This window comes from Neofelis nebulosa, chromosome 7 (assembly GCF_028018385.1).
Source record: "Neofelis nebulosa isolate mNeoNeb1 chromosome 7, mNeoNeb1.pri, whole genome shotgun sequence".
Classification (NCBI taxonomy): Eukaryota; Metazoa; Chordata; class Mammalia; order Carnivora; family Felidae; genus Neofelis; species Neofelis nebulosa.
Window position 1 is genome coordinate 37307920 of NC_080788.1, and position 23200 is coordinate 37331119.

Consider the following 23200-nt stretch of genomic DNA (forward strand, 5'->3'; position numbering starts at 1 on the left):
AGGGCCAAACAGTATTCCATTGTATGGATATACCACATTTGTTTATTCATTAGTATAAGTCATTATATTAGTAAGTTGGTGGATATTTGGCTTGTTTCCATTTTTGGCTTGTAAGAAAAATGCTGCCATGAACATTAGTGTGTAAGTTTTTGTGTGAGCATATTGAGCATATATTTATATTTTTCTTGACTATACACCGAGGAGTGGAATTGCTGGGTTATATGGTCATTCTAGGCTTAACTTCTTTGAGGAAAGATTTTTTTTTTTTTAATTTTAAATAAACTCTGTATCCAGGATGGAGCTTGAACCTACAACCCTGAGATCAAGAGTCACATGCTTTACCAACTGAGCAAGCCAGGTGCCTATTTATTTATTTATTTATTTATTTATTTATTTATTTTTAAAGATTAAAAAATTTAAAAAAAATTTTTTTTATCATTTGTTCATTTTTGAGAGACAGACAGAGCACGAGTGAGGGAGGGGCAGAGAGAGAGGGAGACACACAGTCTAAAGCAGGCTCCAGGCTCCGAGCTGTCAACAGAGAGCCAGACACGGGGCTCGAACTCACAAACTGCGAGATCATGACCTGAGCCAAAGTCGGACGCTTAACCGACTGAGCCATCCAGGCGACCCTACAAATTTTTTTGAGTAATATGCTTAGCTTTTTGAGTAACTGCCAGATCGTTTTCCCCAGTGGCTGCAACATTTTACATTCCTACCAGTGTATGAGGGTTTTGAATAGTTTTTTGAGTAGTTTTATTAATGCCATTTTCTAATTTTTCTAAAGAGGATCTATAAATTGGCTTCACTCATACAGCTTGGTGCTTTGTTTTGCTTTGCCAATTTGTAATAAAATGAGCTAGAAATGCCTCATGTGTGAAAAAATGAGCTATTTTAATAAGAAAATATATAATTCAACTTCTGTTATCTCTAATCCAAATTCTTTTTTTATTCAACCCTAACGCCTGTGGCCTCCTGACTACTTGCCGACTCGACAGGTGAGTGTGAGGACAATCCTCGGACTTGGTACCTAGTGCCAGATAGACTGTTCAGCACAGCATCCCTCCCACCCCTTTTCCGCAATGCAGAGCAGCCAGGAACTACATTTCCCAGAATGCCCCCACTTGGAGATTGGCGTTTGCATGAAAGGAATTCAGGGGAAATTTGGCAGGTAGAAGGGAAACCTGTTATTCTCCAGAGGTGGTGACAGCCAGATGCTGAGCAGATGCGCGTCACCGAGGCTGTCCGGCAAGCCCTCGGGGAACCCCTGCTTCCGGCTGAGACCTCCAGCGTCCACCTGTGCCTTCGCAGCAGTTGTCCCAGCTCTGCTCCCTCCCTGCTCGTCCAACGACCGTGTAAACCCCTACTGCTGTGTTAAACCTGTAGACCCAGAAGACGTGAAGTGGCTTGTGTTGTCCTGAACAAACCCTGAATAGTACATATGGGGCAGAGGTACCATTTAACGTTTAATATATTTACAATATAATGAGGGGGGATGTGGTGTGTCTAGAGACAGTGTTTTTGCACCAGTGGGAAATTTCTGTTTTGGAGGCAAACTGGAGTCAGCCTTGCTGGTCTTAATTTATCATGAACACTTAAAAAAAAAAAAAAAAAAAAAAAAAAAAAAAGCGTAAAAAAAAAAAAGAGTTGTTGAAAACTCATTGTAAGCTTTATTTAATGGTAGAATAATAATCCATCAAACAGATATCCTATGATATAACGAATTAGTCCCATACTGTTGGCATTTGGGTTATTATTTAAAATCATTTGGGCAATTATGAATAATCCTGAAAAGAGTGACTCTTATGATTATTTCCTTTAGAAAGATTCCAAAAAGTGTTATTTCTGGTTCGAAGAATATAAACATACTAACGATTATGAATACACATTGTTAGATTGATTTTCGGAAATATAGCAATTTACACTCCTACAAGTAGTGACCAAGAATTTGTCTTGCCTGCCTATGCCTGCCATCAAATACTAGAATGTAACAATAATGTTTGCTAATTGGATAGGTAAAATTTCAGGTTTAGTTTTTATTCACTTGTTGATTAGCCATTGTGTTCCTCCTCCTCTTCCTTCCCTTCCTAACTCCTATCCCTCCCTTCCCCCTCCTTCCTCCTTTCTCCTCCCCTACCCTCCCTTCTCTTCTCTCTTTTATCCTTTCCCTTTTTTCTTTCTTTCTTTCCTTTTTTCTCTTTTCCTCCCTCCTTCATCCCTTCTATTCTTCCTTCCTTTCTAGAATTCACATGCTTTGCCTATAAATCTGTCAAACACTGTATTATTGTAAATTCCCCCAACTTCCTGTTGTGTTTAATTTTGTTTGCATATAATTTTATTATGTATCTTAATATTTTTGTGTAGCAAAAATCTATTCCTTTAGAGTTCCTAACATTGCTTTCAATATTAGTTTATTTGCCATTCAGAAATAAATGCTAACCTCTATTTTCTGTTATTTATGGCTTGATTTAAAATTATGGGTTGACTTTATACATTAATTACCTCTTTCACTTACCTGAACTTGGGGGCAGGGTGTATACTACAGAAGGTCTAACTTAACTTCCTCCTGAAACACCTAGTTGCTTGAGCACCCTTTGGACAAATCCTACCTTTATGTAATTATATTTTTGGATTCTAAATGTGGTTCTTTTAAATAATTAACACATGCACGTTGAAGAAAGTTCAAACACCTCAGAAATGCACTATGTGGAAAATGAAAGAATCCCACTCCGTAGAGTAACCACTGCTGATGAGTTAGTGAATTTTTTTAAATGTAGCTTTTTAAATTGAGGTATAGATTATAAAAATAATATGGATAGATCTTAAATGTACAGTTTGATCAGTTTTGACACATACATATGCACATATAACCATCAGCCAATCAAACTATAAAACACTTCTGCACCCAAAAAGTTCTCTCCTGTCCCTTTCCAGTCAATCTTTATTTCTCCAAAACAATAACTATTCTAATTTCAATTTCTTTGGTTTTGTTTTGACTCTTCTTAAACTAAATATAAATGGAATCATAAGTATAAATTGACGGTGTCTGGCTTCTTTCACTCAACATAATTCTTTTTTTTTTTTTTTAATGTTTACTTTTGAGAGAGAGAGCACAAGGGGGGTGGGGTGGGGCAGAGAGAGAGAGGGAGACACAGAATCCGAAGCAGGCTCCAGGCTCTGAGCTGTCAGCACAGATCCGGTCGCGTAACTCAAACTCATGAACCATGAGACCATGACCTGAGCCGAAGTCGATGCTTAACTGACTGAGCCACCCAGGTACCCCTCAACATAATTCTTTTGAGAGTCATTCACGTTATTCTGTGTATCAGCAGTTCTATTTATAGCTGAAGTTTTCCAATGCGTGGATAAATCACAATTTATTTATCCATTCACCTATTGATGGACACATGGGTTCTTTCAGTTTGGGGCTATGTCAAATTAATCTGCTTAAGAACATTTTAATAAAAGACTTTTTGTGGGCACTTCGAGGAGTGGAATTATGAGGGCATAGGGTAGGTGTAACGTTGATGTTATAAGAAACTGACATGCACTTTTCCAAAGTGGCTGTACCATTTAACTATCCACCCACAGTAGGGAACAGCTGATCCACATCCTTGCCAAAACTCGATCTTATCTTGTACGTGTGTGTGATCATACTTTTAATATATTTTGTTAAGGTTGTAGCACAGTCACAAAAGTTGCAGCTACCGTACAAAGAACATTTTCCTTTGCCAACATGATGCTCCATGTTCCCCTAATTCTTTAGTGTGTATTTTACACAATCAAGGACATTCTTCTACATGACAATCAAAATTAGGGAGTTAATCTTGGTGCACTGCAGCGATCTAATCCTCAGACACTATTCAAGCTTTAACAATTGTCCTAATAATGTTCTTTCTAGTAAAAGAATCCTGTTCAAAAAGTATATGGTGCATTTAGTTGTCAAATTTCTTTAGTCTTCATTAAACGGGAACTTTTCTCAGGTTGCCTTCCCTAAAGATTTAAAGTTTCCAAGCCAATTATATTGTAGAATGGCCTCAAATTTGGGGGCCGTTTGATGTTTCTTCATAACCGTATCCATGTTATACATCTTTGGCAAGATTATCATAGAAGGTACATGACTTTAATTTGTCCTTACTGATAACATTGACTCTGATCATTTGAATAAGGTGGCGTCTACATGTCTTCTCCAATATAAAGTTACTCTTTTCTCTTTGCAATTTACATTTTTGTAGGAAAGTACTCTGATATTAGGTAACTAATTGCTTTGCAAACTTTCAGTTTGTTCATTTATTAATTTATATCCGCATGGACTTGTGTTTTCCAATGTTCTTCAGTAGGTAATAATCTCTTACTATCATTGTTTATTTTGATACTCAAATTGTACCATATTTGGCCCTATAAAGTGACTTCTGTGTCCTTTTGAAATGTGCCTATCATTCTTGGAACAATTCTCTGCTTTCTGGCACAAGAACATTCACTATTGCCGTGAACTTTTTCTGCCTACCTCTGGAATCAGCCATTTATTCAAGGAGTCTTTGTTTCTTTTAATGGAAGATGGTATTTAGAAACCAAGATTTAGGCACTTCATGTGCTCATTGTTATTAGCATATCACTGCTCCAAGGCCTCTCTCAGGAGAAAACTAGGGAATACGTGGATGGATACACACACACACACACACACACACACCTATGCACACACTTACATCTATGTTTATTTCCATACCCCCTTTACATTGATTGAAAACCATGAGTCTACACCAATACTTCCAATTTTAACACAACTCATACGGTGGGGTTCACTTTTGTTTTTCCACTTTCCATATTTTTAGCTCTTTTCTCTGACATATGTTATCATTATATTCATTTATTTGATCAGTACACTGAATATACCCAATCTCCTATGTCCACTGCTATCTCCTCCCCAGTGTGGTCACCCTTCTCACTATTTCTACCGGGATACCCTCCTCTCCTTGCTCAGGTTCTGAGACCCTGCTTTGGGCCACCTGTCCAAGTGGATGACCTCCTTAGTCCACTTAGGCTCTGACTTCCATGCTGGGTCACCCTCACACGGATACCTTCTCACTCAGCTTAGGCTCTAACTCCCCATGTTAGGCTATCTCCCATTATGGACTCTGGGCTCTTCCTCTTCAGCCTCTGACATCTAATACCGGGCTTCCCTCTGTGTGAGCACCTGTCCCAAGTTGCTTATGCTCTAATATGCCATGTTGAACTGTTCCTAAACATGCTTGCCCCCTCACTCTGCTAGAGTCCTGATACACTGTTCTAACCCAATGAGGCTGCCCCTTCCCCCAAATCTCCATCATGTGGCACCTACCTTGCTCTGTTCCACATAATGATTTTAGGACTGAATCATTTGGAAAGTGAAGGGACAGAGCAAGGGGTATGGACCTATTGCCAGTCCTTTAAATTTTAATTATTCTATAGGGTATGACATAGTCTTTATGTTTTTAGAGTGCATATCTCTGATTAATGATATAAGCTTCTTTTACGTGCTTATTGGCCATTCGTACATCTTCTTTTGTCAGGTGTCTACTTGATTTGAGAGAGTTCTTCATATATTCTGGATTCAGGTCCTTTTTAAACGTATATATTGAGAATGTATTCAACCACTCTGTGGCTTGCCTTTTTATTATCTTAATGGTGAAATTTTTACTTTTTATGAAGTCCAACTTACGAGTTTTAATTTTATGGCTAGTGTTTCTGTATTCCATCCAAAATATCTGCCTACTCCAAGCTCATGAAGATATTCTTCTGTGTTTTCTTTTAAAAGCTTTAAAATTTAGATTTTATGTTTAGATCTCTGATCCACCCCAAATTAATGTTTGTTTATGCTGTGAGACAAAGGCCAAGGTTATTTTTTTCCATGCAGATACCCAGTTGTACCTATACTTTTTGTTAAAAAAGATTTTCATTTTCTAATGAATGACCTTGAATCTTTTGTCAAAAAACAATTATTGTATACATGTGGATTTGTTTCTGTATTCTCAATACTGTTACATTGATCTGTAGTTTAGTAAGATACCAACACCCCTGTTGTACTTGATTATTGTAACATTATAATCAGGTAGTGTAAGTCCTTCACTTTTGTTTTCTTTTTCAAGATTGTTTCTGCTAGGTCGTTTGGGTTTCCATATAAATTGTAGAATCAGCTTGTTGATTAGCCAAAAAAATGCTACTTGGGAATTTGATTAGGACTGTGTTGAATCTAAGGTACCTGGGTGGCTCAGTCAAGTAAGCGTACGACTTTGGCTCAGGTCATGATCTCATGGTTTGTGAGTTCGAGCACCTCATCGGGCTCTGTACTCTAGCTCAGAGCCTGGAGCCTGCTTCAGATTCTGTGTTTCCCTCTCTCTGCCCCTCTCCCACTTCTGTGCACGTGCGTGCTCTTTCTCGCTCTCAAAAATAAATAAACATTAAAAAAATTTAATGAAATTTAAAAAAAAGGACTACGTTGAATCTATAGGTCAAATTGGGGAAAACTGCCATCTTAATAATATCAAATTTTTTATTCAATGACCATTACACATTTCATTTTATTTAGGTCTTTGCTAAATCTTCTCACAATGTTCATAGTTTGCAGTATATAGGCATACCAGAGGTACTATGGGTTTAGTTCCAGACCACCACAATAAAGTGAATAAAACAATAAAGATTCAAGTGATTTTTTTGGTTTCCCAGTGCACAGATAAGTTATGCTTATTTACACTATAGTCTATTAAGTGTGCAGTTAGTATCATGTCTAAAAAACAATGTACATTAAGTAAAAAATACTTTGCTGCTAAAAAATGCTAACCATCACATGAGCTTTTAGTGAGTCATCAACTTTTTGCTGGTGGATGGTCTTGTTTGATGTTGATGGCTGCTGACTGATCAGGGCAGTAATGACTGAAGGGTGGGGTGGCTGTGGCAATTTCTTCAAGTAAGACAACAACAAAGTTTGCTACAATGACTGACTCTTCCTTTCGTAAACGATTTCTCTGCAGCATGTGAGGCTGTTTCATGGCATTTTCAAAATTGGAAATCTATCTTTTAGTCTTTCAAAATTGGAATCGATCCTTTCAAACCCTGCTGCTGCTTTATCAACTAACTTTGTGTCATATTCTAAATCCTTTGTTGTCATTCCAACCATCTTCACAGCATCTTCGCCGGAAGTGGATTCCATCTCAAGAAACCGCCTTCTTTGCTCACCCATGAGAAGCAGCTCCTCATCCATTAAGTTCTATCCTGAGACTGCAGCCATTCAGTCCCGTCTTCAGACTCCACTTCGATTTCCAGTTCTCTTGCTATTTCTACCACATCCGCAGTTACTTCTTCCACTGAAGACTTGACCCCTCCAAGTCCTCCACGTGGACTGGAATCCACTACTTCCAAACTTCTGTTGACGTTGATATTTCATGGTCCTCAATCCCGGGGTGTGACCTTTCTGGGGTCTCCATGCGTGCCTCCGTATTCATGAATGTTTATACATTCTGCATTAGGCTGGGCCTAACCTCCCCTGTCTCCTTCCCCTGATGGTGAAGCCTCTGAAATCCGTTTGGCAATCACCTCCTGGAAACTGTTCCCTGCTGGGTCTCCTGGAGTCTTGCCCTGCTCATACACAGCTTACCAGTGGGCCAAGTACTCAGAGGAAGTTTGGATGCAATTGTGGAGGATTCCTTCTCTGCAACTCCCTCCTCCCAGGCACCTTGCCCTCCACACCCAGCAGTGTTAGAGGGCTTGCGCTCTGACCTCTATTTCCTCTGCCCAGAGACGTTGCTGCTCCCTGCCTGGGCTCCATGTCCCTGTGCTGGGATGAATGCAAGGCTGACCTCATGCGCTTCCCTTTTCTGAAGGGTAATAACCCTGCCTTGGTTTCTGTTCAAAGCCTGCAGTTGTTGTCTTATACAATTGTCTAGCTTCTATTGTTGTTTACAGCAGGAAGGTGAGTCCAATGTCAGGCACTCAATCATAACTAGAGCTGGAAGTCAAGAGAATTCATTTTTTAAAAGGAATTAATTTAAAGAACCGTTCTGTTTTTTTCTCATCTCTCACTCTAGTGTGAGGCTAAACACATAAAGCCTCTTACCAAATAGTCTCTGTCAAATTCAAATCCCACGTCGAAAGTCCTTTATTTTCACACCTTCCATAAAACGATGAATAGCTTAATCAAATATACTCATCCTCACCTTTGCTAAATTTCCTGTTCATATAATTGGAGTAAGCCTGCAACACTGACATACTGATGTTCATATTTATAGACCATGAGAGGTGGAAATTGGATTTCTTTGGTCAGAGACAGAACATGGCAGCACAAGTGCTCAGAACTCCAGCTGTTAAAGGAGAGTGAAACAGACGAGCTTTGTCTTCTCATTCCCTCTTTTTGAAAAAAATCAGAATTTTTTTTTCCTGGTTGTATTGAGATATAATGAACACATAACATGGTATTAGCTTTAGGGGTGTAACATGATGATTCGATATATGCACATATTGCAAAATGATCACCACAGTGAGTTTCGTCAGCTTCCATCACCACAAATGGTTACAATTGTGTGTGTGTGTGTGTGTGTGTGTGTATGTGATGAGAACTTTTAAGATCTAGTCTCTTAGCAGCTTTTCAATATATGGTACAGTAGTAACTACAGTCACCATGCTGTACAATAAATCCCCAGAACTTATAAACTGGAAGTTTATACCATTTGACTACCTTCACACATTTTGTCCAACCTCCTGACCCCTCCCTCCGACAACCACAATCTTATTCTCTGTACCTATGACTTTGGTTTTTTTAAGATTCCACACATAAGGGGCGCCTGGGTGGCGCAGTCGGTTAAGCGTCCGACTTCAGCCAGGTCACGATCTCGCGGTCCGTGAGTTCGAGCCCCGCGTCAGGCTCTGGGCTGATGGCTCGGAGCCTGGAGCCTGTTTCCGATTCTGTGTCTCCCTCTCTCTCTGCCCCTCCCCCGTTCATGCTCTGTCTCTCTCTGTCCCAAAAATAAATAAAAAATGTTAAAAAAAAAAAAAAAAAAAAAAAAAAGATTCCACACATAAGTGAGATCATATAATATTTCTTTCTCTGTCTGACTTATTCCACTTACAACGAGTTAGCATACTTTCAAGTTCTGTCCGTGTTGTTGCAAAATTTCCTACTTTTTTATGACTGAGTTATAGATAGATAAACAGATAGATCTCACATTTTTCTTTTCCATTCATCCACTGATGCACACTTAGGTTAGTTCCATGTCTTAGCTACTGTAAATAATGCTGCAGTGAATGTGAGGGTACAGATATCTTTTCAAGATAACGATTTCCTTTCCTTCAGATATATTCCAGAAGTGGAATTGTTGGATCATATGGTAGCTCTTTTTTTAATTTTTGAGGAAACTCCATACTGTTTTCCATAGTGGCTTCACCAATGCACATTTCCAACAGTGCACGAGGGTTCCCTTTCCTCACACATCCTCACCAACGCTTGTTATCTCTTGTCTTTTCGATACTAGACCTTCTGGATAGGTGTGAGGTGATATCTCTGTGTGGTTTTGATTTGCATTTCCCTGATGATTAGTGATGTTGAGTACCTTTTCATGTACCTGTTGGCCATTTGTAGGTCTTCTTTGGAAAATGTCTGTTCGGATCCTCTTCCCAGCTGTTTGTCTAAAAGATGTTATTTTTCAGCAATCTCTACACCCAACGTGGGGCTTCAACCCACAACCCTGAGATCAAGAGTTGTATGCTCCACCGACTGAGCCAGGCACCCCACTCCGTCCATTTTTTATCATTGGAGTGTTTGTTATTCAGTTGTATGTGTTCTTTATATATTTTGGATATTATCCCCTTCTCAGATGTATGGTTTACAAATATTTCCTCCCATTTTGTAGGTTGCCTTTTCATTTGCTGATGGTTTCCTTTGCTGTGCAGAAGCTTTTTAGCTTGATGTAGTCCCACCTATTTATTTTTGCTTTGGTCGCTTTTGCTTTTGGTGTCACATCCAAAAAGTCATTGTCAAGACCAATGTCAAGGAGTTTACCCCTTATGTTTTCTTCTAGGAGTTTCATGGTTTCACGTCGTTGAGCTTTGCCATCTCATTCCTTCTTGCTTTTTGAAGAATGCAAAACACAAAGGAAGGAAAATTGTGTATCCTCTTTAAAATTGGCATAGACACAAAATTAGAGTTAGTGAGCTCTGTAATTCCCATCTCTCTTACGAATTGCTGTTAAGACAATTCAATCCTTGGGTGGGAACCTAAAATAAAAGACAAGACAATTCCTGGGTAGAAGCCTAAAATAAAAATTTTATAGTAGGAAAGCTTCTGTGTTATGCTCATAGAAACAAGGATTTATTCTTGCTTCCCTCATGTTAGAAAGAATACTTTACTTAGCAATCCGTTTCAATTGCTATTTACTTGACACTGAAGACTAAAGTTATTGAAATGTGTCAAAGGGGCTTTTTAAAAATAGGGTGCCCAGTATGTTCAAAACATTTATTTACTTACTGAATATATACCGAATATTTAATGCTCCAGTAAGGCAGGGGTAACAAAAATGTGTTCAACATTATTCTTATCTTCGGGGACTTATTGTGGGAGGGGTCGATAAAAAAGCACCTGGAGGCACCAGCCCCCTGCTGCCCTTGACCTGTTACAGAAGGTCAAGGTGAGCAAAGATCTTGTTTGTTTGGGTGGATCATAAAAGGTTTCACGAAAGCAGTGGCATCAAATTTGGTCTTAAATTCTGGGTAGAATTTTGACTGGTGCAAAAAATAAATAAAAGAATATGTAAGCTGGGAGAAACATACAGTGCAAGATAGAAAAGAAGGGAATAGCAGAAGGTCCAATTTGTTTGGAAACTAGAGAGAACAGGGAGAAGGTAGTGTGGGATCTCCTTGTTGGGAGTTTCAATGCCAGGCTGTGGGGGGGGGGGGGGGGAGGGGGGGTTGTTGAGGCGGGGGAGGGTGTAGGCCACCGGGAGCCAGAGGCTGTTGGTCATGGGAGTATTGTAACCACAGCTCCGAACAACATTCATCTGGCCATAAGAGGATATTGGGACCTCAGGGCAAGCGAGGGCCCACAGGAGAGTTTCCAATTACGTGGGTAGAAAGTCTTGGACACTGTGGTGAGTTTGCATAAAATTAATATGTAATGTGAAGGACTCCCCTATATTCTGAATGAGTCCTCTCTACATTACCATTTTTAAAAGTCTATAAATAAATGATAAATGCCCATGTTCACTGCAGCCTTATTTACACTAGCTAAGACATGGAAACAACTTAAGGGACCATCAGCGGATGAACGGACAAAGAAAATACATAAACATATATTTATATATGTGTGTATGTATGTGTATGTGTATGTGTGTGTATATACATCTCTCAACCATAAAATTTTTTTTTTAATCTGGCAAAAGTAAAATTTGGTAATACTATGTTGGTCCTTAAAACACTTTTTTTGAAACATTTTTGGTGGAAAAAACAGAAGCCTGGGAACTTTAGGTCGCATTTGGTCAACGTCGACATGAGGGAAACAGGAGCTGGGTCAAGCACTCTTAGCATAGAGTAAATGGGTGAAAGGGACGAAGAGTTTTGGGAAATCAGACTCAGAAGACGGGCAACCATTTGGCAATGTGAGTCAACAGAGGACAACGCCAAGGGTGCGACGGACAGAAACAGGAGAGTGAGGAGCACGATGGTATTTTGGTGGAAGCAAAGCAGGCAGAGGCTGACAGGAAGATTAGTTTGGGGAATGTTCTGTGGATGTTCCTGAGGAGAGCTGTTTGGAACTGTCTCACGGGCAATGGAGATGTCAGTGTGGAGCTCGCGAGGGAGGCTCATTTATTGATGAGATGACAGACATTTATTTTACACCTACTATGAACCGAGCATTATATGTGGGGAAAGAGATATTTGTGTGTCATTTATGTAGACTCTCTTACAATGGTCTTTTCTTCATTAAGTCCTTGTTATTTAACACAATTCTTTTATGCCTGCTTTATGGTGCTTCTGAGAACCTATGATTCAAAGATACACTGCAAACACAATAATAAATATTTCAAATTTGCAGTGCATCTACAAAATCATAAATGGACAGAAAACTAAGACAGGAAAAGCAACTTTATTAGTGTATTAGTTAGCACAGGATTGCATAATAAATAGATCAAACATGTAATGGCCCAGCACCATGGAAGTTGCTGTCTCGGCCACAGTTTATCTCTTGATTAGCAAGTGAATAGGTTGGTAGACCAGCTCTCCTTAGAGACCCAAGCTGCAGAAGGCTCCACCCTCAAGAACAACACAATGCTTCTAACTAAGGTCACTGTCACCCGCATCTCAGTCGGCTTGCGTGGGAGGTATAAGGCCTCAAACCGGCAAGCGTCACTTCTCAGAACGCTTTGCTGCCTAAGACTCGGTCATATGGCCTGATCTGACTACTAGGGCAGCTGGGAAGCATAGTCAAACTTTGTGTCCAGGAAGAAGAGGAAATAGATTTTGTTGAATAGTTAGTAGCCTGCCACAATTTGCATCAAATCATCTGAGTAAATGTTACATTTAAATAAATAAAGCAGTTGGTCACGAAGAGCATGTTGTATGTCAACGGACGGCATCTTTAGCACTGCCTCTCTGGAGAGAAGTTATTGCCATTCCTGAGGAACTTCTATTCGTGTAACAGTTAGGCCATGCTTTAATAGTTACAAATATCAAACGAGAAAACAGCTGAATGCCTAGATCATTGTTCAGAGTCTTTGCGAGGTTATCATTTGCTTTTTCTCACTGAAAGCAATCTATGCTAAGTGACCTGAGAAGATGGGGGGCAAGAGGAAAGAGGCAGTACCCCAGGATTAATATGTTTTCTATCAGCAGATCCTTTGCAGCCTTCCTCTCTGTTCCCAGGAATATGGCCTCTTTGATGTGTTTGTGGTTTTGACATTTTTTCTCACCATCAGCATTTTTTTCTTCAAAATTGTCCTTAAAGTGACTGCATCCTTTTATGATCCCTTACTTAGCCTGTGACCACTTGCCTACTCCCCATAAATTTTTACAACAAATCTCATCCACTTCAGCTTAGTTCTGCACTGGAGCCTGAACCTGTGCTCGGAGTAGTGCATTGAAACCCACTGCCAGTAATGCATCACTACTCAAGATCTTAGATCACTAGATATCCAGAGATTGCTGCGTTTAGTCATGAAATATAACACGTAGATCACTCCTATCTTTGGTGTGTTCCTCAGGACTAAATTCCTTGTGACTTAAAATCAAATATCTCTACTGGGATCCTTCGTCTCAAAGTCCCAGAGTTACCATCAGCTCTGTTTTGGTTAAGTATTTCATTGACATGAACAATAATATATATATATATATATATATATATATATATATATATATATATATATACACACACACACACACACACACACGTATATATCACTTATTATGGCTTAGGATTTGGACAGGGAAGCATTTGAAAGGAAATGAAGGGAATCAAGGATTTCAGATTTTTAGCTCTGTTTTAGGTTGACCCTAGGAAGATGCTGCAGTCTTGTCTTAGTCTGATTGGGCTGTTACTACAAAATACCAAATTGGGGAGCGCCTGGGTGGCTCAGTCGGTCAGGCGTCCAATTTCGGCTCAGGTCATGATCTTGCGATTTGTGGGTTCAAGCCCTGCGTCTGGCTCTGTGCTGACAGCTCAGAATCTGGAGCCTGCTTCGGATGCTGTGTCTCCCTCTCTCTCTGCCCCTCTCCCATTCATGTTCTGTCTCTCTCTCTCAAAAATAAACACTTAAAATTTTTTTAAAAATATCAACTTGGGTGGTTTAGGAACAAAAGAAAACATTTATTTTTCACGGTTCTGGAGGCTAAAAGTCTGAGATCAGGTACCACCGTCTTCTGAGTTGCTCTGTGGGTCTTCTTTAATAAGGGCGCTAATCTCAGTCCTGAAGGCCCAGCCTCATGACTTAGTCACCTCCTACTTGGAGGCCCCTCCTCCTCATATCATCACCTTGGGGATTAGGATTTCATTATGTGAATTTGGGGGAAACACATTCAGACCATAGCAAGTCTTTTCCTGGTAAGTAGTAGAGAGCCAGAGAGGAGCTAAGACAGGGGTAATTCGGGTCATTAAGAAACATTCACAGTGTTATTCAACCAGAACGCTTTAGTGGATTTTACTTTTGGTCACCTCACGTCAGAATACTCTTTGGGCAGAATCCTGAAACAGATAGGAGGCAGGGTCACACATCCCACTGTAGAAGCTAAAGAGGGCAGATAATCGTTTTCCCTGATAGCCGGGACATCTGCAAATGTTCCTGCCAAGGGCTCTGAACCTTGAGGGAGTGACACAAAAATGGAGGCTCCTGAGAGATCATTTGCAGCAATGGAGGGGGGCAGAGTCCACAGTCCAGATATGACTTCTGAGGTATGGGGGGGGGGGGTTCCTCTGCAGACTATACATGGAACACCATCTTGGCAATCCCAGGCTGCCCAGCTTCCCGTTTCCTGCTCTTTTCCCGGACCCTGTTCTGCTTAGGTTCTGTGATAGCCTTATATGAAATTATTTTCTGCTTGCACGGGTCAGGGAAAGCTTCTGTTGTCTGCAGCCAAGAATTCCAACTAGCACAAGCATCCCTCAAATCTGCTATACCTATATTTCCATTACAAATAACTTTATCTCATTGCAAAAGTTATCAACTGAAAAAACATAAACAAGAAAACACTGTAACCCCATCACCCATAGAGAAACTTTGTAAAAAAATTTGAAACATTTTCTGGCACACTCTCCCAAACTTTTTTCCTGGGCACATGAATATGTTGTTTCTTTCTTTAGCTGTTATAAAAAGTGCTACACACCACAATCCACAGGCTTGGTGTTTGCCTGCTATTTGGCCTCATCTATAGCATTGGTTCTGCATATGAAAAGAAACACAGGAGCACCTGGGTGGCTCAGTCAGTTAAGCATCCAACTTCAGTTAGGTCACGATCTCACGGTTTGTGAGTTCGAGCCCCGCATCAGGTTCTGTGCTGACAGCTCAGACGCTGGAGCCTGTTGCAGAATCTGTGTCTCCCTCTCTCTCTGCCCTTGCCCCACTCACACTGTCTCTCTCAAAAATAAATAAACATTAAAAATAAATTTAAAAAAAAAGAAGAGAAAAGAAACACAGACATAATGAGTTAGTCTAGCCTAGTAAAGAATACTTGTCACACTCAACTCAAGTTCCCTTCGAATAAATATATGTAGAAGAGCACCTGGGTGGCTCAGTCTGGCTCTTGATTTTGGCTCAGGTCATGATCTCATGGTTTGTGAGTTTGAGCCCGGTGTCGGGCTCTTTGCTGACAGGGCAGAGCCTGCTTGGAATTCTCTCTCTCCCTCTGCCGAGGGAGAGGGAGAGAGAGAGAGAGGGAGAGAGAGAGGGAGAGAGAGAGAGAGGGAGAGAGAGAGAGGGAGAGAGGGAGAGAGAGAAAGGAGAGAAGTGAAGGCATATAACATGATTTCAGGTGAATTCTTGGGACAGAACTAATCTAGCAGGGGAAAGCCTGTGCTCCTCTGGTGGGTAAAAGTCCTCAAATACCTAACATGGCTATCTTTGTTCGGTCATGTGCAAATAAAGGCATACTTTTTAGATTCAAGTTGCTGGGATTCAGGAATTCCAGAGAAAATTTAGGGTATAGGTATACTCTCCTGAGGACCTGCTATTTCAACTAGAAATTCATTTAAAAATGGCTGATTTCTCAGAATGCATGAAATTGATCTCTAATTCAAGAAGAGTTATAGAGTTCATATTTTAAAATAATTACTTATAGGTACAAATAGTAAACTATTGCCACAAAGGAGATAATCTGAGAGGACAGTTTTGCTATGTACTTTTACAATTACAAACACTACTGGCAAATACTAAAAAGATTAAAAGTTCTTAGAAAGTCTGTTCTCTACCTCCTATATCTTAATAGACTTTAGTACCTTTTTCTTCAGTGGCAAACTTCAACTGCAGATAGATTAAAACAAATGAGTAGGGGGGTGCCTGGGTGGCTCAGTCGATTAAGCATCTGACTCTTGATCTCAGCTCAGGTCTTGATCCCAGGGTTGTGTGTTCAAGCCCCATGTTGGGCTCAGCACTGGGCATGCAGTCTACTTAAGGAAAAAAATAAAATAAAACAAATAGTAAGTTCGAAATTAATTGCATTTCTGTTTTTTTCAGCCTAGCTTACCCTTAGTCACAGTCTTGTTCTAATGGCTTCTCATTCCATTATTTGCCTTTAAGGCATCTATTTTTAGTCATATTTTAATACCAGACACCAGAGCTTATAGTTCTGGTGTTCTTGGTGAACGGTAATCAACTTTCTCTTATTGCAACCCCTGAATTATCTTTAATAAATATATTTAAGAATCGGATTCAAAAAAACTCTAGTGATTTCCAAAGTAGTGTTCAGCTGATGTTGATTTTTTTTTTCCTTTTCAAAATAAAGCATCCTTAAGGTGGCTTTAAAATTTTTACTATTAATTTAATTTTAAAAATCACATGGAATGACTTTTCATCTAGCAGTGCTTTTTCTCTATGCCCAACTCATTGAAAAAGTAACTATTCAATAATTTAAAAAATAAAACCACTCAATGCTTTATTAAGCAAAAGAATTAATAAACTTTTTAGATCCTGGACCTCAACAGTCTTTTGCTATTCAAACCAAAATGCAGTAGTCTTCACATTTGTTACCATGGATTTCAAAAGAATAATCTACATTTCTAAAAGCTATTTATATAGAAAGACAAAAGAGAACATAATTAAGCTGGAGTCTTTCCATATCATTGTCTTTTGGGGTCCAGGCAGCAGAACCATGATGTAGGTGAAAAAGTACAATGGCCAGGTTCCAATGTATGTGATTCAGGCTGAAGAACAAAAAGTTGAACTGTGAATACATTCGTTCAACATCCTAAAAAGGATGCTAACCAGAGGGCCTCCATCTTTGGACGCCAAGCAAGGGCAAATGAGCTTACATGGTGGCAGCCTTACTGTGGGTTATTTATAAAACAGTACTTTCTAACATGTATCAAGAAGCTAAGACATCCATTGCTCAGATCAGACCTCTTAGAGAACATAGGATGCTCATTTATTTGGAATGGTTCTTGAAGGAAAAACATTCTAGAATATCCTGGAAGGCAGGAAGACATCTTTCCTTACTTGAAGGCCATCTTTCTCCCTATGGGCTCAAGCCTTTGAATTGTAGCTCATTTATTCTTCTCAGTGTGAATCAAATCCAGCTCCAGAAGTTACAGACCGCAACTTTTATAACCGAACTCCCACTATAGAATGCGCTTTTCTTACTCTATCTTCTGATATTCAGAATCATTCAGAGCATTTGTTTAATACTATATTATGCAATGAAATGTAATTTAACAACTCCATAAAATAAGGAATATTAAGAGTTCTTTTTTTTTGTCAAGTGGCATGGGGTAAATGGCTCAGCTTTAGAGTGAAATTTCCATTTCCTTTTGGTAAGAAAAAGTCAGAATCATTAAAATTTTCTTAGAAATAAACTACAAACAAATCTATTTGTGGAAGTGAGAGGAAGTCTGTCCTTTCAAAGTATGTTGGAGGGGCACCTGGCTGGCTCTGTGGGAGAGCAAGTGTCTCTTGATCTTGGGGTTGTGAGTTAGAGCCCATGTTGGGTACAGAGATTACTTAAAAGAAAAAAATCTTTTAAAAAAAGTATGTTGGAAGATGGGAAGTTAAGTATTCAATTGGTTATATATACTTTTTGGATATTTCAACTTCTGTATGATTGGAATCTAGTGAAGCCTTCTTTCAATTTTCTGACACCAATACAAAATCTGCTATCAAAATGTTTAAAAGATCCTTCTAAAAACAATTGTTGCTTGATATTTTGACTTAGTGACCAAACCACAATTTTTTTCAATTGTAACCTTAATTTGTCCTGTAACTCTCTTTCACGGGGGTTTAGGCTTCCAAGTCATCTTCTGCAATCTTTGTGTGACAAGGTGAGCTATTTGCTTCTGTTTAGCAGAGCTGGATAAGGGAACATCTCTGCATTTGATTGGTTGGCTTTTAAAGGATTAGTCCTCTGGAAAGGCCCTGTTTCCCTATCACATTGCTAGCAGTGTGGACTTAACTGTGGTTAAAATTCAAATTGAAGACAAGCATTTACCATCAAATAGAACATAACCTTCAGTACTCCTGTTACATATCTTCTACACATCATATTGACTTAATGTATGTGATGAAAAGCTGTTTCGAAACCACCTTAAATGCTATATCCAGAAATAACTGACTCTGGCAAAGAGAGGTAATTTAGGGTCCCTGTATGTCCTATAACAAAGCCAATACAGTTTAAAAATAAATAAATTCCAACTACACAAACTGAGTTCAACGAGATTATAAAAACTGAGGAAGACAAACATATTGGCTAAGTCAACAAGTCAAATACATTATACGCTACTACCCCGATGAAATAAAACAATGGCTTTCCATTTTTATTTTGGATTTCCCAGCTACTCAGGGTAAACATTATCACTTTTCAAATTCCACTTATTATTTTATCTGAAAGAAAAATTTACTGAGTAAAATGCTTGGCTGTAGGATTTTAAGTTTACAATCCATCAGGTTACAGTATCAGAGTTACTACAGTTTCTTCCCCAGTGTGAGCATTCTCTGCGTTTTATTTACATTCCGTCACTTTCTATTTCCTCCTCAACTTTATATGCTCAAGAATGAAACTGTATTGGTGTTATGTAACAATATTTCAAATTTGCAACATACATACTGCTTTATCGCTCCCTTGAACCCATGTGCCTGAAAAATAAAATACAATGTATCCCTACGTAAAAACCACCTTGGCGTGTATAAGGAAAAGTGTGGACACAGAAATAGAAGCACTGAAAAACACTTGTGTGGAAGGGTAACGATGGATCCGTCCTTGTTGACAACAATTCCCATGATTTATTAACAGCCATAGGCAGCCAACATAGTACATGACAAGGTCCAAGGCCTGGCCATAAGAAGTAGGTAACCCAGTGGGGATGAAGGTTTTAAGGTCTAAAAACTAATGTGATGAACAAAACAGAACAAAACAAAACAAAACAAAAAAAACCCAAAGCAAGCAAACCGTAAAACCTGGAGAAAGTGCTCCAAATAGAGCCTCTTTGGCAACCCAAATTGAACCAAATGAGTCAGGTGGACGATTAGAATAAACTGTGCGCCGTTTCCTTTCACTAGGTCTACAAAGCCCATCAAATTGTTTGGACCAGAAAACCAGAAGTTATTAGCACCTTCCCTTTTCACTTTTTTTTTTTTTTTTTTAATATTCAGTATATTCAGCAACAACTCTTAATCCATGGTCTCCATTCATTTATTGGCTGAACAAGATCCTGGGTGCCTCATGGTGATCGCTCCTTCCAGGCTGACCTTACATGACAGCAAATTGAAATGCCCCTCCGTAGAGAGGGTCAAGACCGCGAGGAAAGTCATCCAAAGGTGGACGCATCTTGCTTTCATTTACTTGTTTATTAGAGGGGCGGCGATGGCCGCGGCTGGACGAGGACGAGGCGGGAGGCGAAGGGGCGCGCGGGCTGCGAGCCGCAGCCGGGGGGTGGGAACCCGCGGAGGGGGTGGAGGGCAGCAGCCACGCTCCACCGCTCGGCCCTCCGGACCCAGAAAATGACCAGCCCCTCCTCCCACTGCACCCTTGACCCCTCCCCCCTCTTTCCAGGCCTTTCATCAGCCCGCCCGCGGGGCAGCCCGCGGCCCCGAGACCTCGCGCCGGACGTCCACCTCTTTCACCAACCCGCTCCAGCGATGCGGGCAGGCCCAGGGCGTCCCCGCGAAGCCCTCGGCCCTGCTAGGATCCCGACCCCGACCCCTCCGGCCGCGCCCCTCCCCCTCGAGTAACGCACCTGCGGCCCCGCCCCCGGCCAAACGCTGAGGCGGCGGCGGCGGGCTGGCGAGGCCGAGCGGCTAGGCTCTCGAGGCGCAGTCACCTTCCCTTCCCCCGCCATTCTGCCCACCCCCCTAGCTCAGCCACCAAGCAGCCGCCGCGCTCCTCAGCCGCCCCGAAATCTAAAGGGGTCCGTCTCCGGCACCACAACCAAATGGCTGAGCCTCCCTGGCCGGCTGCGCAGCCCGCCCATTGGTCCCTTCCCCCCCCGCCGCTGCCACCATTGGCTGTTGCCCGGAGACCCTCGGCGGCGATTGGCTCCAGCTGTTGCCGCTCATCCGCCGGCCCGCAGGTCCCGCCTCCACCGTGATCAGGTTAGTGTGCGCCGCGGGTGCTGGGGGCTCGAGAACCGAGCGGAGCTGGTTGAGCCTTCAAAGTCCTAAAACGCGCGGCCGTGGGTTCGGGGTTTATTGATTGAATTCCGCCGGCGCGGGAGCCTCTGCAGAGAGAGAGCGCGAGAGATGGAAATGGACAAACGGATTCATTTAGAGCTGCGGAACAGGACGCCCTCTGATGTGAGCATTTGCCAAAAATATCTCTGTCGGTCCATTCTCCTACTTTGTGTGTGTGTGTGCGTTGGGGGGAGGCACTTTTTTTTGAGGGGGGGGCGCCCGGGAGGTGTGGGTTTCGGGGTCGGACTGCAAATGAATTGCAAGGTTGGGGGGTTGCAATGCCATCCGAGCATGTTCCGGCTGCCGCCGCCGCTGCCCTTGGTGTGTGACTACCTGTGCGTGTGCTCCCGCGTGTGCGAGTGTGGGTGCGAGAGTGTGCGTGCGAGTGTGCACCCACCGGGGGCCAGCGGGCGCACGCGTTTGGGTCGGAGAGAATGAGGCAAAATAACCCTCTGAGCTCGCTGCTCCCTTGACTCAGTCTGGGGGAAAGATTAACGAGGGAGAGGAGGAGGGGGGCTGCCTCCTGGATTTAACAACAAAAAAAGGGGGTTTTATATTTTATAAATGAATCCCCCCTTCCGCCCCCCTCCCGCGCCTTCCCCCTCCCTTTCTCTCTCTCTCTCTCTCGCTCGCACACACACACACACACACACACACACAATAAGTTTTGGGCTTCGCGAGTCCGGTTTAGTTTCTGATAAATGTGGGCCGAGGCCCCCGGGGAGAGCGCGTGGGGAGGGGGCTGCAGTGGAGTTGGGAATGGCTCGAGTTTAAAGTGCGTCTTCATTTCTTTGCAGTGATGAGGCGAGAGACGGGGGAGCCATATTTGTAACTTTGTAGTGTTCGTGAACGCGCCCTTTCTCTCCCTCCCTCCCTTTCTCTGCCTCCCTTCCTCTCCTCCTCTTTCTCCCTCACTCTTTCCACCCCACCTTCGGGCCAGATGCTGATGTTTCTTCCTTTCCTTCCGAAGGGAGGATAAATTGGAAGGGGGGAGGGATTTTCGAACGTGCTAAGGCACAGATAATCCCCGCGCCTCCCCACCTCGAGCGATCGCTATTGCAAGTTACCCAAAGGCTACGTCCCGGTCCCCCCTCGCCCCTGCTCCTTCCGGCCTCGCTGAGATGCCAGCCTTTGAGCCCTGGCGCCCCCCGGCCAGGCTTTCTCCAGGGTGGGCTCCTCGGCAGCCATTCGGCGCCTGGTTAATAAATGGGCACGGGAAACTTTGTCAGGACGCGAGCTGCCCAGACCTGGTGCCCGTGGTGGGTATTGGCCGGGTCCAGATTTATGCGGGCATAGGAAACACGCAGCTCCGGGATGGGAGTTTGCCTTCTGGTCGCCGTTATTGATTGGGCAGCGGCGGGAGTACGGCCGGAGGAAACTTACACGGATGGGAACTGGGAGGCTCGGGCGAAAGCCCACCCCCAAGGAGGGGGAAGGTGAGGGTGGGTTACTCGAACGCTCGTTTGTATTTCTGTCTCCCTCTCGCTTTCAAACAGTGTTTTATGTGAGTTGGCGGCTCAGCGGAGACCCCGGCTCTGGGGCGGAGACCCTGGCCGGCTCCTCTCGCGGCCCCTTCCGAGACCCGGGCAGCGCGGGCCGGAGGACCCCTCCTCCAGCCTCGGTGGCCAGGGTTCCACAGAGTTGGAAGTTTGGGTAGCACGGTGCGCTGACCTGTCGCCCCTTCAGCCCGTTAAAACCCGAATCCCTGGCGAAGGCAGGCCTTGCTTCCTCTTTTCTCTAGTTCCTCCCCCAAACCTGAGTGAGACTTTTGAAAACAAGATCCTTTTTGTGCCCCCCCCCCACCCCCCCCCACCATAACGCAGCTGTGGACTGTAGACGTGCAGTGCCTTATGGCGCGCAGGGCGGGGAGGGGGTGGCGGAGGAAGGGGAGGGGGTGCCCGCCGAGAAGGCAGGAGTTTCCGCGAACAATTTGCCGGCGGTTTGCCTTTCTCTGGCCGGTTTCATCCCCGCTTAGACCCCGAGCCGGAGGATTTGGGGGCTGGGTGTGGTGATGGGGGAGGGGGCCGGAGCCGCGGTCTTCCCGCGTACTTTCCGGAAGCCCCCCGTGCGGAGGGGGAAGGGCGCGCAGTGGGGGGCCGGGGTCGTGGCGGGTGGGTGTGGAGGCGCGGTTCGCCAGGCCGGCCCCAGCCACCCGGCCGGCCAACTGGGAGCGAGATCGAAAGCGGGTCGAACCGGCTCTTTAAACTTCCCCGAGTGTGTGCTGGGGGAGGGGAGCGCGCCGCGCCGAACTGGGAGCGATTTCTCACGCTTCGCCCCCTCGCCTCCGAGTCTCCCTGCCCACTCGCCTGCCCCCTGCCTCGAGGCGGGGTGGGGCGCGGGTGGGGATGGAGGGGGCACTTTCTGCACATTTGGGGAGGAGGGGGAGCGAGAAAGCTTGCTAATGAGGGACAAAAGGGGTGGGGGAGGAGGAACTATTTTTTTGTAAACGTTCTTAAGACAAATAGCTCTCGGAGAGCGCCCCCTGCGCCCCACCCCGCCGCACTCCCCCCCCCCGGGGGCCCCCACATACCCACCTTCGGAGCCTCTCCCAACTCGGATCCGGGGGCTGGTGGCCACGCCGCGACGCCGAAATAGGACGAGCAGCCATGTTTCCCGGGTCTCGCGCGGCCCGCCCCGCCCCTCCCCCATGGCGCGGCCGGCGCGGAGCGCGGGGCTGCGAGTGCGGGCGCCGGGCTCCATGCGGCGCGGGGCGCGGGCCGGCGGGCGGGCGGGCTGGCGCCGGGGCGGCCGGGCCTCGTGCGCACGGGCCGGGCGCGGGCGCGCGGGGCCGGCCCCGGGCGGGCCTCCTGGCTTCCCCCGCTGCTTTGGAGCTCGAGGTGTTGTGTTATTATTATTATTATCATTATTATTATTATTAT

General features: G+C 43.5%; 1 protein-coding gene and 1 long non-coding RNA gene across 5 annotated transcripts in view; one reads left to right on the forward strand and one right to left on the reverse strand.

Annotated features, from left to right (window-relative positions):
* Nucleotides 1-9035: 9035 nt before the first annotated feature.
* On the reverse strand, nt 9036-22993 carry LOC131516362 (uncharacterized). 2 transcript variants are annotated; one of them, XR_009264024.1, is made up of 4 exons: nt 22856-22993; nt 19889-20368; nt 15944-16111; nt 9036-10242 (listed from the first exon to the last, which is right to left on the reverse strand). It is a non-coding gene; the product is annotated as an uncharacterized LOC131516362 (long non-coding RNA). The 2 variants fall into 2 exon arrangements; XR_009264023.1 differs by lacking the exons at nt 9036-10242; nt 15944-16111 and having other exon boundaries at nt 18444-20368.
* Nucleotides 20314-23200, forward strand: part of ANP32A (acidic nuclear phosphoprotein 32 family member A) — a 39937-nt gene continuing 37050 nt past the window's right edge. The window contains exon 1 of one of the 3 annotated variants that reach the window (XM_058737261.1): nt 20314-20444. In XM_058737261.1, coding sequence (XP_058593244.1) covers nt 20391-20444 — 54 coding nt within the window. In that variant the 5' untranslated portion in view covers nt 20314-20390. Of the gene's footprint in view, nt 20445-21427; nt 21581-22904; nt 23159-23200 lie in introns of those variants that run through there. The other 2 variants (XM_058737259.1, XM_058737258.1) reach the window with 2 other exon arrangements.